This window comes from Vigna radiata, unplaced genomic scaffold (assembly GCF_000741045.1).
Source record: "Vigna radiata var. radiata cultivar VC1973A unplaced genomic scaffold, Vradiata_ver6 scaffold_443, whole genome shotgun sequence".
Lineage (NCBI taxonomy): Eukaryota > Viridiplantae > Streptophyta > Magnoliopsida > Fabales > Fabaceae > Vigna > Vigna radiata.
This window is the reverse complement of record NW_014543600.1, coordinates 62985-81054: the sequence shown is the minus strand read 5'-3', so window position 1 is coordinate 81054 and position 18070 is coordinate 62985. Positions and strand designations below refer to the sequence as shown.

General features: G+C 35.2%; 3 protein-coding genes across 6 annotated transcripts; 1 reads left to right on the top strand and 2 right to left on the bottom strand.

The window, feature by feature from the left end:
* Positions 1-2546: 2546 nt before the first annotated feature.
* Positions 2547-5138, top strand: LOC106754571 (receptor-like protein kinase ANXUR1). Its single transcript, XM_014636602.2, has one exon. The coding sequence runs from the start codon at positions 2547-2549 to the stop codon at positions 5136-5138; it is 2592 nt and encodes an 863-aa protein (XP_014492088.1).
* Positions 5139-5549: 411 nt separating this feature from the next.
* On the bottom strand, positions 5550-9085 carry LOC106754576 (renalase). The gene is made up of 8 exons (XM_014636607.2): positions 8700-9085; positions 8357-8626; positions 7800-7926; positions 7515-7576; positions 7177-7404; positions 6774-6895; positions 6268-6406; positions 5550-6100 (listed from the first exon to the last, which is right to left on the bottom strand). The coding sequence occupies exons 1-8, from the start codon at positions 9018-9020 to the stop codon at positions 5939-5941; spliced, it is 1431 nt and encodes a 476-aa protein (XP_014492093.1). The 5' UTR covers positions 9021-9085; the 3' UTR covers positions 5550-5938.
* Positions 9086-9576: 491 nt separating this feature from the next.
* LOC106754580 (protein WVD2-like 1) lies at positions 9577-14201 on the bottom strand. 4 transcript variants are annotated; one of them, XM_014636612.2, is made up of 7 exons: positions 14000-14201; positions 12090-12564; positions 11312-11400; positions 10995-11088; positions 10800-10871; positions 10504-10614; positions 9577-10158 (listed from the first exon to the last, which is right to left on the bottom strand). In XM_014636612.2, exons 2-7 carry the CDS (start codon positions 12558-12560, stop codon positions 9883-9885), a joined length of 1113 nt encoding a protein of 370 aa, XP_014492098.1. In that variant the 5' UTR covers positions 12561-12564; positions 14000-14201; the 3' UTR covers positions 9577-9882. The 4 variants fall into 4 exon arrangements, with proteins under 4 accessions (XP_014492098.1, XP_014492100.1, XP_014492099.1 ...); XM_014636614.2 differs by having other exon boundaries at positions 10995-11085; XM_014636613.2 differs by lacking the exon at positions 14000-14201 and adding an exon at positions 13503-13598.
* Between the last annotated feature and the right edge of the window lie 3869 nt (positions 14202-18070).

The following is an 18070-nucleotide window of genomic DNA, read 5'->3' as shown; positions in this document are numbered from 1 at the left end:
TAACAAAAATTTGGATGCAATTGGGAGAAAAAAAAATATGAGGACCTACTTGAGAATTTGGGACAAATATGAGGACTAAAACATATATTTAACCTAAAAAGAATGAGGAGAAGAGGACCCAATGCAAGGAAGAAGATAACCCCTCTGGTGGCCGGCTTTGTTAACGGTGGAGAACATCGATGCGATGTCCAGCGACGAACCTCGCCGCGACCCGTGGCGCTGGTGGTGCCCTGGTTCGAGGCAGCCAAGCTCGCTCAAAGCGGCGATTGACGGAGGAGGAAGAGAAGACCCGACGCCAGGGCTGGTAACACTTTCGACGGTGGACGGTGGTGCGGGCAGCGTCTTCGGCGGCGATCGGTGGCGGCTGGTCTCGCCAGTGAAAGGGAGCACGCGTTCCAGTGAGTTCGTCTTCCTCTCGCGCGAACAGAGAGAGAGGGCGAGGGCACCACAGCCGGCGGTGGTTCTGGTGGAATGCGGTGTCGCCGGCGACACCGAGGCTGAAGAAGGTGTGGCGCGACGGTTGGATGCGAGGGAGTGGCGACGGCGAGCAGTTCCGTCGTGGTGGCTTCAGGGGATGACCGGCGATCTGAGAGTGACGCTAGTGACGCTAGGGCTGGTCGGACGGTCATGGTGGCTGGCTGGATCGGAGTGGCGGCGTGCGTGCAGTGGAGGTCAGCCCTCCTCTAGGTTTTGTCGAGGGAGAGTCTCTCTTGGGGCTGAGAGAAATGGTAGAAGGAAAAGGATGGGGGGACTTGGCAGAACCCCTGATTTCTGAAATTGGGTGGGATGCTTGGGCTGCCAGACCTGAGCTAGGGATTTAGGTAGTATACGTGTCACTTAAATCATTTTTTTTAAAATAAAAATTCCACATAAAAAAATTACTTAAAATAAATAATTAATATTTATTACAGATCAGCATAATTCTAATGGCGTTACTGTCAAATTAACGAAAATGACTTTTTTGCTTCAAATTAACAAATATTAGGATGTAATTGAGACAAAAAAAAACATGAGGACCTATTTGAGAATTGAGTACAAATATGAGGACCAAAAGATATATTTAACCTTATATAAAAATAAAAATAAAATACTAATATTGAAAAGAAATGTATGATTTTTTTTATTCAAATTCACGACAATAGAGAATTTACTAAACTAAATATACCTGTGAAATTAATCCTCATTATAAGCACTTTATACATCAATTTTATATTAATCATGAAGTCTTAAATTAAATACATTCTAATTTTAATTTAGATTAAAACACAAAAGTTTACTATGATAAAAAGAAATTCATGTCAAAATTTGATTAATCAAAATTATATCCATCTGAGTATCAAACCAAAATTCTTGATAAACACAGTAAATATAAATATATATATATATATATATATATATATATATATAGTTTTTTCCTATATTGATAAGTTTTTCATTTTTTATTACTATTTGGACACCTAAGCATAGATAAAGGACAATTTATTTTGAAGATCGAATTTGTAGCTAGATTTTTGTGAGCTACATTAAATAGGTTGGTTTGATTCGATTACCCAATGTAAAATATTAGTAATATTTTCTTTTATTGATTTAAGATATATATTATTAATATTCCTTGATTTAAGACATACATTTTATTATTTTAAAATTTTTCAAAAATAGTTTTACGACTAAAGCATATTTTACACTTTTCAGTATCTTAAAAGGTTTAAATATTACATTTCTGTATACAGTGGTCTTCTTCTATAGGAAGAAGGTAATGATATTTTGAACTTTTTTTATAACGGAACATATATCATTATTTTATTAGTCTATTTGAATTTACGTTTAAAAAATATTTAAAAAGGAATAATTACAAGTTGTCATGTATGTGTTATAAAAAAGTTATTAAAAAAATTATCAAAAAATATCGTTAAAAGAAGTTTTTTAAATAAACCACTTGTTTTTTATTTTTAAATATCAAAGCGTATGCATGCATGCTTGCATTTCCTGGTTTCAGTGTGTAATAATGAGAGTGTGAAGAAAAGCAGCAGTCCAGAAATTGTAGGGGAATAAAACAATAACATGGAATGCTAAATATAGCTTATACGATGATGTTTGAAATTCAAACCACACGCTGTAAGCAATTCAATTCATTCGATTACGATTCTTGCTCCCCACCTCCCATACATAAAGCATGAAAAGGAAGAAAAAAATGTTCCCAAGTTGTCATAATACAAGAAAGAGAGAAATCAGTATACTTCATCGTCATCATCTCATCCTCCTCCTTCTCCTCCACCTTCTTGCCTGGTTTGGAACCTCCAACCAACCAGGTGAGTTTTTGATTGCTTGAATCTCCAAGGAGGTAGGAAGAATGTGTTAATTTGACAGCATTTCCATCACCTTAATTAGCAAGAACAAAATCAGAAGCAGCCACTTTGTTCCTTTTGGCGTGCAGGAAAAAATTATCCATATATATATACCTTGGTCATATAATCATTAAACTTTTTCCTGTACTGCCAGAACGTGTTCTACTCTGGATTTTTCTTTCTCTTTATCCTTCTTCAAGTATGCGTTTCGGTGAAAAAGGTCCCTTGTTTCTTGTTTGTGTTCTTGTTTTGTTGAAAGGCATTCGTGGTGCATGGAATGAGGAGCCAGGGTCTTTGATCTTGGGTTGCGGATTGGATGAAGGTGCTGAAGATGCTGATGGAAGAAGATGGAGTTCTGATAAAAAGTTCTTGGGGACAGAAGGTGATTCAATCACATCCAAAGCCTCTTACCAAGACCCTTCTCTTACGTCTGAGATTCCATACATGTCAGCACGCATTTTCAAATCTGAGACAACATACAAATTCCCCGTTAAACCTGACAAGCGTTATTGGCTCAGGCTCCATTTTTACCCCTCTCTTTATGCCAGTTTCGATACCTATAACTCATATTTCTCCGTGGATGCAAATGGGGTTACCCTCCTCACCAATTTCAGCGCCTCAGTTACTTGTGAGGCCCTATCACTAGCTTACATTGATAGAGAGTATTCCCTTGCTCCTTTGAATTCAGATACCTTGACTCTCACTTTCAGGCCTTCTGATAAATACGACGGTGCATTCGCTTTTGTTAATGGCATTCAGCTTATTCAAATGCCCGATTTGTTTGATTCTGCAACAATGATAGGGTTTGATGGCCAAACCATGGATATGACAAACTTGAATTTTCAGACCATGTTTAGATTAAATGTTGGGGGGCAGTTCATATCTCCAGTCCAAGATTCTGGACTCACAAGGATGTGGTATGATGATACACCTTATATTTATGGGGCAGCCACTGGTGTGACGACCAAAGCTGAGAAGAATGTGACAATTAACTATCAGGGCATGCCAGAGTATATTGCTCCTGTTGATGTCTACTCCACATCTAGATCCATGGGGGCAAATAAAGATCTCAACATGGGCTACAATCTCACTTGGATGTTCCATGTTGATACCGATTCCATGTATCTTGTAAGGTTGCATTTCTGTGATTACTACTTCTCCAAGATCAATGAGATTGTGTTCAAAATCTTTGTGAATAACCAAACTGCACAAGATCTATCCGATGTGATTGGGTGGACAGGAGGCATAGGAGTGCCAACTTATAAGGACTACGTGATATATGTTGAAGGTGGAAAGAGTAATGAGTTGCTATGGCTCGCACTTCACCCCGACCCTGAGTCAAAGCCTGAGTTCTACGATGCCTTACTTAATGGAGTGGAGATATTCAAGATCAACGAGACAGACTTATCTGCTCCCAATCCTCTGATTTCAGACATGCTCCTCAAACAGCAACAGGAGGAGGAAGCGGGTTTCTTCGTCCACAAAACAAGTCATCATCATGCTGTTATCGGTGGAGCTGCAGGAGGTGCTGCTGGTCTTGCTTTTATGGCTGTGTTATGTGTTGCTGTGTACAACAAGAAGAAGAAAGAACCAGGGTCAGAGGGTCAAACTAGCTGGCTTCCCATGTATTCGAACTCAAGCTGTAGCAAATCCAGCAAGTCTGGAAAGAGCATGTGCAGTTCCACCTTATCTGCCATGTCTCAAGGTCTTTGCCGCTATTTCTCCTTGCAAGAGATAACGCAAGCAACCAAGAATTTTGATGAGTCTAACGTCATTGGGGTTGGTGGATTTGGAAAGGTTTACAAGGGTGTCATTGATAGTGGAGTGAAGGTGGCAATCAAGAGGTCCAACCCACAGTCAGAACAAGGAGTTAATGAATTCCAAACGGAAATTGAGATGCTTTCCAAGCTCAGACACAAGCATTTGGTGTCCTTGATTGGTTTCTGCGAGGAACATAATGAGATGTGCTTGGTTTATGACTACATGGCTCTTGGCACCATGAGGGAGCATCTTTACAAGGGCAACAAACCTATCTCTACTCTGTCATGGAAGCAAAGGTTGGAGATTTGCATTGGAGCTGCAAAAGGGCTTCACTACCTTCACACTGGGGCAAAGTACACCATCATTCACAGAGATGTCAAAACAACAAACATTCTCTTGGATGAAAACTGGAATGCCAAGGTTTCAGATTTTGGCTTGTCAAAAACTGGTCCAAATATGAGCAATGGTCATGTTAGCACTGTGGTGAAGGGTAGTTTTGGGTACTTGGACCCTGAATACTTCAGGAGGCAACAGTTGACTGAAAAATCTGATGTTTACTCATTTGGGGTTGTTCTGTTTGAAGCCCTGTGTGCCCGGCCTGTTCTCAATCCTAACCTTCCAAAGGAACAGGTTAGTCTTGCTGAATGGGCATTGATTTGCAAGAAAAAAGGAACTCTGGAGGATATCATTGATCCTTGTCTCAAGGGAAAGATCAATCCAGAAAGCTTGAAGAAGTTTGTTGACACGGCTGAGAAGTGTTTGTCAGATCATGGAGCTGCTCGTCCCTCCATGAATGATCTATTGTGGAATCTTGAATTTGCTCTCAATTTGCAAGAAAATGCCAATGATGCGGGTGGTTCAACTCATTCTACCCCTGCTGAGAAAAGTGAGTTCGAAGATATAAACTTGGGAGAAAACGACATAGCACGCCACTATAAAAACCTGGGCCTTGGAAGTGATATTGACATTACCGACGATTTGAAAGACAATGAGCAAGAATTCTCACAACTTGTCAGTCCGAAAGGACGATGAGAAGCAGTGTGATCCGTGTATACATATGCTTGTGTTGCTGTAGAGGAAACAATTTCGAGCATTCATGGAATTCAAGCAGACCAAACCGGTTATCGTGAAGTATTCCCGGGGCTTCTACTTTCTACTCTTTCCTCCCAGCTATCATGATTCTTTTTATATTTATCAACATGAATTATTTTATACCCTTGTTGTCACCTTGTATGGACAAGCACTCGAATTACTTGTTGCCTGTCATATATATTGAGACTCTGATTCTTTACTAGCATTGTACAAAACCACACCTATCCTTTTCTAGCCTTTTATCACTATTTTGTTTTTGTTTGTCAAGTTCGAGTTTATTTTATAGTGCGTGAGAAAATGCTGCCCAAAATATAGAAAGAGATGTTGGTAGAAATGTAAACTGTACCGTTCTTAATTTTGAAGGCTAAAGTTGCATTCAATACTGTTCTAACTATTCAAATTCTGGTGTTCTTAAACCTGCATTTAAAAAGATAAAAAAAAATTATATTTCTGTCCTATATGAGAAAGGGATTTACAATCATTCAGGACAGTTTTATTCTTTCCATTAAAATAACAATTTCACTATCTCTTTCTTCAGAAGAGATGCAGAAACTACAATTCTGTTTCGTTTCATAGCATCATGTGGCTGTTGAGGGAGATCAGGACCCCCAAAGGAGAGATCTAATTTCCAGTCTTATCTACCAGTGAGAACCAGCGATGCTATCTGGGGTATTCCTTTGCATGGATATATGAAATGAATTTTCTGTTACCAGAAGAGAGACCTTCACGAGCACAGCGGACTACTTGGTAAGTTGGTAGGCTTGGCCTTCGTTCATCTTTTCCTCTGATCCCAAACCAGGGAATTGTCCAATATCATGACCTTCCAGTGGTTGAAAATCATGATTTAAACCAACAGCAAACTCTTCAGCGTTAGTTCCGGGGCTTTGGAAATAATCTGCAATCTGCGTAAAAAGGATCCAACCCAATTTCAAATGAAATAAAAAATTAAGCACTTCACTGTAGAGTAAAACTGAATTAGTTAAGATGTCTAATTAACATTAAAAAATGTGTAGGCAAATGAAAATAATTGACTTGTCAAAGTGAAAGCGGTATGTATGTATCTATGTACATGGTTCGCTAGAGCAATTCCACTTAAGACAGCTGCCTCTATATTAGAACCCAGTAGCCAATCACCACATATCCCAGCCCTTCCAAAGGGATCAAAGATGCAAGGAACTCCAGGTGTATTAGTTGGAAGAGCTGCACCCCTGCAAATTTCAATAAAATAATTTTCAATAAATTAAATTTACAAGCAATTTTCAAGAGCAACCGATATGATATTTTCGATGGTTGGAGATTATTAGATATTATATCAAACCTAGTTTGTTGAGTATTGAGCCTTGGTTTAGAACATCACAGAAGAAATGCTATTGAGGATGCACACAAGGCGACTGTTTGTTTAAACTATTTTTAGAAAATAAAGCGTTTTTTTAATGAAATAATCACTTCATGCATAGACGACACATGCAAAATAAACAGCTTAAAAATCCTAACGACCTACCTCCTAACTCGGGCAAGACTATGAAAGGACATTTCAGACCAACCAACATAATACTTCCAAGATATGATCATTACCAAAGTTGAAGCCTGGTATACGAAGGTTTTGGAAGGGACCCTTTTGGTAGTCCAAGGGCAGATTCAACACCCTCTAGCATTCCAGCCTTTACCTTTGCCGCTGTAGCAGAAGGGATGTTTTCCTGAAAATACAGGTTGGTGCAAAACCCTAATTATTGCAGGCTATACATATTCATAAAGATATCCCAGTTAGTGCATCACAACAAAAAGGATATAAATAATCAAATCCCTTCCAAATTTCAAGTGTAATTTTAGGTAGGATAATGGACGATATACATCTTCAATATTCCTCTCCCATCCCCCACTCTCAAAACAAATAAAAAACACGGAACGTAAGCTAAAACCAATCTAACACTTGTAATCCTAATTCTTGGTACATGATTTTGAAATTTCCACCACCTACCTGTGGAACCTTATTCTGTTTTCCATAAGCAGCAGTGCTCAGAAATGTCCAACAGTGAGGACCACCACTCTGTGAAATCAGTAGTTTCTTCGTATTATTGGCCATCCATGACACTGAATCAACTCCTCTCACAAAAGCTCCTTCAAAAGGAACTTCTGTGCTTCCTGAAAAAGGGAGAGGGTCCTCAAAAGCTGCTAGAAGGGCCCATATTGAACTCAACTCCAACCTCTTAACACATAATTAGGTGATACAACAGAAACGAGAAGCATGAGATGCATAACAATAAATGAACTGGCCTATCAAATCAAATGAACTGAAGGGGCATAACATGGACCAACCTTCATTTGTTTTGCAATTAATGGTAATCCTGATGTCATAAGCAAGCGATTGGCACATTTTCCTGTTGACAGACATAGTTACAATGAGCAGAGAAAAACTTTACAAATTTTCAGTTAATTATACAATTTCAGAAAAGCAATCCAACTAAATGAAGTTCATATTGAAATCAGTTAATTATACCATTTTCGAAAAGAAATTCGATTAAATGAAGTTCATATCGAAATCAGTTATGCAAGGAAGCATAGCTAAGAAAAATTATGGTCAACGTAGAAATATCAAGTTACCATTGTGTGCAATAACAATGGCATCGAACTTGCCACAAGGCTTTCCATTTTCACTCAAGTGCCAGGACCCATTAAACGGCTCCAATTTACTGATCCAGCATGGCCTCACCACATCAACCAAGCGAGCCTGCACAATTCACAGCAGGTAGTAACAGCAGCAAAAAAACTATCACTAACTTATTCCTTCTTTAGAAAAATAAGTATGTTGGATAAACCTCATATATACTCTTAGAGAAAAGAATAGGAACTAGATACATTTCTTTAAGAATACCTCACTACTTTAAAAATCGAAATTAACTTGTGAAAAATAAAAAAACTTATTTAACTTTTCTTTCCTATTTTCTGTTATTACAAGTGTTTACCGGTAAGTTTATCCAAAAAATTTATAACTCTCCGCAAGTTAAAACTTAACGTAAATTAACTCATGAAAACTCTCTCATCAAACTACTCATGAGATAATTTTAACTTTCAAGAAAAAAATTACTAATTTTGACTTCATACTTTCTTCTCTTGTTTAGAGTTGTAATCAATAATATTTAAGGAGTAATGCAATAAACCTGAGACAGCAAAGAATCAGCAAGGAAGCGCATTCCATTGGTGGCTACGTATCTCCGAGGAGAGGGTACAAACGGAACAAATCCACCACCATTGTGAAGCTCTCCAACGGTACCATGCCACTCACGCACCAAACCCCTCTCCATCCACCCGTTGACGATTTCGGCAAAGCGAGAATCGTTCACGGTAAAGAACTGAGCCGCATGATCAAATTTTAACGGATGAGGATCGACGACTCTGGTTCCCAATCTTCCTCCAAGACCGTGAATACCCTAAAACAAAGTCCTTTAGCTTTGGCATAACGAATGGTGAAGTGAATTAGGATTAAGGAGAGAAGAGACTGACGGTATCGAACACGGTGGAGCGAACGCCGCGTGCCTCGAGGAAGAGAGCGCAGATAAGGCCGGAGATGCCGCCGCCGATGACGGCAACGAGGGGGTCGTCGGAGACAGGAGCGGTGAAAGTGACTTGTTCTTGACTGAAGGATTTCTTCAGAATAGACTTTCTAGAAGTTCCGTACGACGATTTCCTACGGGTTTTGGAGGAAGGACGTTTTTGCCCCTCCATCGTCACCGTGCCACCGCTTCCACCACACACACGTGTGGAGGGCCGCCACGAGGCAAGGGGTAATACGTTCAAGCTCTTCACTGTACTCACACAAACCATGCTTCCCAGGACCTAACCTAACACCGAGCCTCTGTTTACTTTATTTTTGGATATTTCAAAATTAAACCAAATTGCATTTTGGATAACGTTTAAATTTGATAAAAATAAAATAAAATAATAATCACTCATTGTTATTTTTGAAATATTCAAATATATTTCGTTCTGTTCTCTGCTTTTCATTTTTCTTCCGTTCCAAAACACAGTAAGCCAATCTATTGCAGCAATCCGGTTTATCCATAATTTCGACCAGAAACAAAATCATCCCCAAGACGTAAAATTTTACATATTTATGAAAGTTTCTCCTTATATATATCATTTATTTTGTTCATTTTTATTTCGAATAAGAATTCTACTGTGATCAGATTAAAAAAATATATTTTTTTAATTAGTTTGTCTATTTTGTTTATTTTAAAATAAGCAGAGTTTTCTACTACACTCAATATTTGTTATAACAGTACCAGTAATAAAACAAATTCAAGCTGAAATTCTACCAATAACATCTGCTACTATTAGTACGACCTTAAAACAAAAAGACAGTAGAATCGAGATTTAGCAGTTACATCCTACAAAAAAAAAGTAATATATTTCATAAAATTTCCCTTATCAAGTCTGGTGGTGCAATCTGAGGAATATCAAATTTCGTACATTCATCTTACATCAATAACTATTTATATATGAAACAATGTGTGCTGATATAACTTACAAAACATATACACTTCAAGTAAAAACAAACCACATGAAAATGTCAGTCCGGATGAAAAGAAAATTAGGCCATCTTTTCTGCAGATTATCCATATGGTGTGACAAAGGAAAATGAAGGCCATTTTCCTCTCAGCTGGAGGTCAGTAAAATCTTGGGAAGCTCATGATTGGACTGATATGTCCGCATTTGTCTGCTCTCTGATTTTAGGAGCTGTTTCCTTATCCAGTTTTGGTCGTTCTTTGCTTTTGAAATTGCCATTGCTCTTCCGTCCAGTGACAGGGTCCTTAGTTTTGTGAGTGGCAGGGCTATGATGTTTCGTGTTCATGTCGACACTGCGCCGTCCTATAGTACAAATGTTTGTAGTCTGTACATTGGCAGCATCACCACAGCTCTTTCTCCGGGAGAGTTTTGGTGACTTCGGGCGGGTCAGTGGGAGCTTCCATAAAAGGAAAGAAAGGGAATAAGAAATTTTTCTATCTGGTAAATATTAGAAAATTTTGGAAAGAACTTAAAATGACATCATCATGACAAGCAAGTGCTGTGAGATATTTCATGAATGTGGTAGCATGGAGAGGAAGACTCTTCACTGAACTCGGACAAGAAATAGTACCATAGCCATAGGTGTACACCTTACTGTCAAATTAGCATTCTTTAGCATTGCATTGCATTTAACATACCCATTGCATTACTCCTTTGATCAATTCATGCAAATTCCAAAATTCTTAAAGGCAACTCATATTCATCCTGAGACTTGGAAAAGACAGGGAAATGAAAAGTGTACCTTCTTGAGTTCAGTCCTGGGGGGTGGCCCCTCATAGTAGAAGCTTGGTACTGGTTTTGCCTTAATGACCAGGTTCTTTCTCAACTGTTTAATGGCAGCATCATCCTCTTCCTATACAGGTTATTATTGTACAAACAGCAAAGTTATTTAGTCAATTTAAAACACAAAGTTATGCAAGTACATGGACTTCAAACTAGGCTAGGATTTAGCTATAGTGATTAGATGTTTTTAGCACAAGGTTAGACAAAGAATAGCCCCAAAAGGGTGTGCAGCATGCATTGTGACGATCAATATACCTTTTTCCTTGCCTCATACTGGCTTTTTTCTTCTTCAAGAGCTCGATGCTTCTCCTCTAGCTTCATATAAAACTGGAAAGATACATCAAAGTGGAGATAAGAACCAAAATGACAAAATAGACACCAAAATAGCCAACCAGGAATACAAACAACTCCAGAATATACATCTGAAATAGAAGTTCAGTAAAACAATACCTCTCTCCGTTTCTCTGCACGGTCCGAGCATCTAAAGTTAGGGGCTGAACCAACAGTTACCTTACATTTGGCAGTGCGTGCAGATGCAACGCTACTAATTATGGTTAAAGAAAGAATAAAAATAAGTGTTGCATTATATTTAAATATAGGTAAACGTAGCTCTGTTAGGAGGTTCCGAATAGGGTTTATTAAAATGTCATGAAGGATCTGTTTGATAATTAGTAGTACTCGGTATGGAAGATTCTATTTTTTTCCGACATACCTAAAAATTGATTTGTTCAGAATTAACAATCAAAATCTTTAAGTTTTGAGGATACGAGGAAGTAACAGACCAATTGTCTTCATCGTCCAGGTGCTTCTTATCATCATAATGCAAGGACTTCCTTGGTGAAAAAGGTGAGCTTGGCTGAAAAGGAAAATGGAAGAGATTTGGCATATCAGTAATCTCATTAAACACACTCAACACTATATCACACACAAATAGCAAAAAAAGCAAAGGCAAAGCATCCCTACAAGACCTATACACAAGCACGTTAAGGATTTATGGATAAATCTTTCACAGAATTTTTAGCAAATGAGTAAAGTGTCCAAACAAAACATTTCTTATTGGTTTTGGTTGCCAGTTTCACCAAGTAACAGGCTCAAGAACTTTAAGGCATTCAATATGAATTGAAGTTGCTAGTAATTGTTGAGTATGGATGCACGGTACTGAGTTTCCCAGCAACATCTTTTATATAACGACTGCATTTAAATTTGACCCAGTGCAACCCATCAAATGTAATCTCTCAATTCTTTCTTCATCAGTTAGCACGTATGTGTCGGTCTAATTATTTAAATCATGGCTGAAGAACTATCTAAATTGTGTTTTACAAGGAGTCTCACTAGATAATTACGCATTTAAATGGTGGCAGCAGGGAAAACAAATTTGTGTTCACAATACATCACACAAATAAAACTTATACTTCATTTTCTCTTGTTATTGGAAACAATCCAACATAATCATACACTATCAAAACCACTTCGCATACTACTTAGTACTAACACAAGCATTTCAGCCGCTCAAACTTCAAATTTCAAAATATGATGAAACAGTACCTGTGAATTCTTAGAGGAATTAGGGGAATGAATATTGTTAGCTTTAGGAGACAAGTTCAGACCAGTTGCAGCAGCTTCAGTATAGGCAGCAGGTGCATGGGTGACATGCTTTTCAGTTACATGATCAGATGGTTGTGGAGCAGACGGGCTTGGAAGCTCTTTATCCACAACAGGAGAACTCAAATCTTTATTATCATCCATCTTCTGTATTTCAGATTTCTCACTCTTCTTCTCTTCTGGCAAGACAACATTTAATTTCGTGCTTTTGCCACTTGAAACATCTTTCCTCTCGTGATGTTTCTCCAAATGATTAGCTTCCGTAGATTCCTTTATATCATGATCCATTGCTTGAACCATTGCCGCAATTTTGGGAGAAACACGCATTCTATCGCTTAAACTACCATTTGAAGCTGCTATGGAACCATTTGGCTTCTTGTCCATAACCTGTAAGCCAGTAACTTCCCTTCCCATGGTGCTGCATGGAATAAGATGAAGCGTAAGTAACAAAACACTTTGAACAGGCGGCTGATATTGGAAAAAAAGCCTTTGACAAGCAAAAGAAGAAATTTAATATATATATATATATATATATATATATATATATATATATATATATTAAGATTGATTCATAAACATTCTGAAACTACAGGAGCAGATCTCTTCTATTGCCTAAAATTGTGTGCAAAAGAAAACATGTGAAGAAAAGAACATGAGACAGGGAAGAGAAGCATCTCTACATATGCCAAACCTCAAGGGTCAAGACGAACTATGTCTACTATTTTTCCATCCTATAATAAAACAATTGTTGTACAGAGAACATACTAGGAGATGGTATGAGAGATGCTAATATGTAAACTTAACTCGATGTGTAATATCAAATGGTCAAAATTAGCTCTTTGCACCTCTTGCTCTCATGTTCTAACTTAATACACCCCATGTGCTCACCCACACACACACCTACCTGAATCTCTTCAGTGCCAGAACTAGTTCCCTAATATTTGCCACCCCAAACCAAGAAAGATATCAATGGAAAAAGAAAGAGAGAAAGAAAGATACAAATATAAAACTACGAAACAACAGATCTAAAAAGGCAAAAAGGGAAAAGAGATATTTCAAATGGAAAACAAAAAGGTAGAACACATAAGATGGAGGTATGGATACGAAAAAAATTCCAACATATATATAAAAAAAAGTAAATGAAATTTTAGCTATTGATTCTCTGAATATTCAATCAAGAAAATCCAAGAGGATTCACAATTCTTTAGAATACAGGAAAAAGGGTGATTTATTCCAGGTAAGCTTGAAAAGATACAGGAGACCCTGAAAGCATCTTGTGGCCCAAGCTAGCTCAGGCCAATATGGAATTAATCTCAAGCATAGCCAAAAAAAAAAAAAATAGATGCAGAAAACTACCCTGCTTAAAAAGAAAAATGCTTTTCTAGCAGAATCACTTCGTATGAGCACGTTATTTGTGTAAATTGGCCATTTTAACAACCACTCTGAGACCTTTAAATTTGATTTATTTTTACTTTGAAAAGAAAGACAGCGACTTTGAATGTGTTTTGACCCGTAACCATAGAAAAGCGGCAGGAGAGGAATTTGAAGGCAGGATTCCGGGAATAACACGCATGCAAATTTGAACGGAGGCCAGACAAATCAAAAAGGCAAATTACAGAGTCCAACGTGGTCCAAGGAAGAAGAATGTGCACATAATCTATTTAAATGGAAATAGAAAGAAATAACAAGAAAGTCCACCGAGAAAAAAGGCTCTTGCTTTCGATTAACAAACAAAAACAGGAAAAGAACACGAGATAAACATGAAAACAACAGCAAAATAGATCTCCGAAACGGGAAAAAAAGATTGAAAAGACACATTGCAGAGGTAAAGAGAAGGTGTCAAAGAAAAAAACCAGATTCTGGGTGTCCGTTGCAGTTGCGTTCCGATCTGACAAGATCTCGAAACTTAAGGTCCCTTCTCTTTCGTGTTTCCCTTCTTCCTTCTCTTCTTTGCGTTTTGTCCTCTGTGGGTGGCTACGTGCGAAATCCAAAATTTATGTATGATTATTCCTCCTTTTCTTAGGGAGGTTTTTTCTTTTTCGATTATTAGTGTTCCTTCCTTTGTTATATATAGCCACTGCATTTTGTTTTTCTTTATTTATTTTAATTTAATTTGCATTTATTCATTTTCACCGTTTGCGACGGTGTTAAAATGACAGTGAGATTTGAAGAAGGTGACGTTGGAGTCAAAAGGAAAACAACCCTCCTCACCCATTTTTCAATCCAATCCATAATAAGCTGCAGAAAACGAGAGACACACAAAGGACAACATCGGACACGTGTAGGGTCCTGTGTGGTCGGAACTTCTAACCTCTATGACCCCATAAATATCACATTACTCATTCTTAAGGACTATCCCTACCAAACTAAGGACCTCATCAATTTTTCTTTTTTATATTTATTATATCATGCATTTTATTTAATGACTCTATTGTTTTTTAATGATGGTAATGATCAAGAGTGTCCTTGTAAAAGCAAAACACATAGCCTTGTGTCATTTTTCACAAATCCTATTCATTATATTTTTTGTATTGCTATAAAAAGGTTTCATTCAGGTATGTGGGAATATATAGAAAAAATATTTACATGGCTTTCATATTAAATATTTGATATTGATGTAACAGATAAAAAAAATCTACACATGTGAATAAAATTAGACAGATAATTAGTATTTATGGATATTTATTATTCGTGGATTGTGAATAACGGATATTTTAATACTCGTTTACAAACAGGTCGAATGCGGGTATTATAACATCTGCAAGTATCCTGCAAAGAATAAAAATAAAAATTTAATTTATATTTTATTAAGTTAAATTTAATTAAAATTAACATTAATTTATATTTTATAAGATTAAATTTAATTAAAATTAAATTTTAATTTATATCTAATTTAATTTTTATTATATTTTATATATTTTTTATAATTTTATTTTAATTTTATTTAAAATATTTGTATGTATTCACATGTATGCGCAGATTTTGAAATATTTATGATATTTTTTAAACAGATATTGTGCAAGTAGTAAATCAAATAATGAATGGATTTTTTTTCATCATATCAATTTGTAAGCAAACACTATCCTTATTCGACCCGACCGTTGTCATCCTTAAATGTAAGAGTTCAGATAAAAGGTGGTAAAGAAAATAATGAATTGGAAATAATTCTTCGTACTTGCTCAAATAAATTAACTCACCCAATCATCTACCATAGTGAAAGTTCAAATAAAAGGTGGTGAAGAATTTAATCAATTACGCACTACCCGTTGTACAAGCTTTTATTCAAATTGCGTGAACAATTTAACAATATTAGTGCATGCCAAAAATACTTTCTATATGTTTTTAAGAGTGTTGACATAATTCATTAAGTTCGTTTGGTGTGTTAAATTAAAAAGAATAATTGAACTCAATTTTTTTTTATGAGTTGAAAATTTTATGATTTGATTTACAATATATTTTTGGGTTAGGTGGGTTTATGCTTCTTTTAGAATTTATAAGATTTGTTTATTAGTAAAGGTTTTAAGAAAATAAGAAAGAGATGGTAGGTTTAACTCATTTTCACGAACATATAAAATTGATTTAAAATATGTTTCACTTTTTAAATTCACTTTATATATATTTTTACTGTTTACTAAAAAAAATCTCACACAAAAAATATTATAGACATTAGTTTAAAATATTTCACTTATTTTATCAAATATTATTATAAAATATCAGTTAGAAATTAAAAATATATAATTTGAAAAATAAATATATTAAATATTTAAATTATTCAAATATTATTTAATAATATTTTAGTCTTTAAAATTATCAAATTATTAATCGATATAATTAAAAATAGGTTTATTTAGTAATTTTTTACTCTTATATATAGGTATTTAATTAACTTTAGTTTCCATGTTTTTATAATAAATTAGAATTTCTATTTTTTCTAAAAAAATACTCTTGTTTTCAAAAAGATAATAATAATTTTTTTTTTAAATTCAAGTAATTTGAAAATAGAAGTGGCATGTATTAAAATTTGGTTAATTTTTTTATCTTTAAGGATGTCTTTGCATTAAAGGATTGATTTGGGAAAGAGTTAGTAGATGGATTTGAGAGTGAATTGATTGTTGTTTTTTTTAGAATATTTGAATGTGAGTGAAAGTGAATTTAGAAGTAAAGTTTGTGAAAATCACAGTAGAATTTATTCGATGTGACAAATAAAAAATATTGTTTAATTGATAAAAATTTAAGATTATCAAAATACTCTTGATTATAAAATTAATATGAAATGATTAATGTTAATATTATATTTAATTATAAAAATGTTTATAAAGAGAAAAAAATTAAAATTAATTTTTAAAATGTAAAAATATTATAATTTAGTAAATTGAAATAATTTTTTTAAAATATAATTTACTCTGATTCCAAGAAGCCCTTCCGAGTTGGAACCGAATTCATCACCAGGAAACCGAATACAATATGAAGTTGTATCTCTTGTATGCACTGGAATCGAATTCACGAGGGAATCGAATTCACGAGGGAACCGAATACAACGTTAAGTTGTATCTCATCTATGCTAAACTAACACATATTATCTCAAAAATATATCTTTCGTAATCTTTCTCAATAGTTAATTCCATTTGTACGAACATAACATAAGACTTTTTCTGCTTTGACATGTGATGATTTTCAAATTTTTATTTCAAACCCTTTGATACATAACATCTTCAAATCTTGACAAATGATATATTTCAAAGGTAATTACGTCTATCTAACATAAATAATCAAATTAACTTATTAAAAAATATTTGAACTATAATAGATTTAGTTACTAGTTAGATATTGAAAATATTAAGGCTTAATACCGCTTTTGGTCTCTAGTTTGAAAGGATTTGTTCAATATAGTCTTACCTTTTTTTTCATAACAATTGATTCCACCTTTTGAAAAAATTGTTCAATCGAGTCCTTTTTGTTCATAGTGGTCCCATATTCAAGTTTAAATTGTTTATTATAGTCCTTATTGTATACGATGATAACATGATTTTTAACATGACATTATGTCAGGACTGTTAAAATAACATAGGTGAATGCATGAAAGAACTTATTGACCTCGTAACCAGCACCGTTAGAAAATTGACGTCGTAACCAAAAAGGAGTCAATTGAACAGTTTTTTCAAAAAGTGAGATCAATTGTTACTAAAAAAAAGTAGGATCATATTGAACAAAACCTTCTAAACTAGAGACCAAAAGCAGTATTAAGCCAAATATTAAATAGTTATAGTTAAAAAAAAGTGTATAAAAAGTAATAAAATAATAATAAAAAGTTGTTATTGAATTGAATTAGTTCTTCAATTTGAATCTATCTTAATATCTAGCGTATGTTTTTAAATGTAACCTACTTTTTTTGGCAATTACTGAAATTTCAATCTTCCAATTTCTCGAATTTGGAAATCGGAAGGGTGTATGCAAAGTCAAAAAGATTGCAGCTTTGATGTGGAAAAGTTAGCACAGGCATTTAATTATATATCCCCTCTAACACGCCGTCTCAGTACAATGAAAATAGTACCACAAAAAGCCATTCATTCGATTATTATTTTATCACTAACCTCTTATTCTACATGCGTGCAATGAAAAAAAAAGATAGATTCGTTTAGTTTTTGTAATCAACACACAAAGCCTTTGCCAAATTCCCATTTTAAAACCTAATTAATTTATTGGTTTAAGACACATCATGATGCTCACATCATTGTAACTTAGACATATAACAATCAAAGTACAAAATAACACAGTCAAAGTCGCACATAAGAATTAGGCTATGCTTCATTTTACTTAATCTATCATAAAATGGGACCTCTTTATGTCCCTATATGTTATACCTCTTCCTATAAGCTTCCTTCTGTTACTCACTTTAGGACATTAATTTTCCTTTTCCTTTTCTA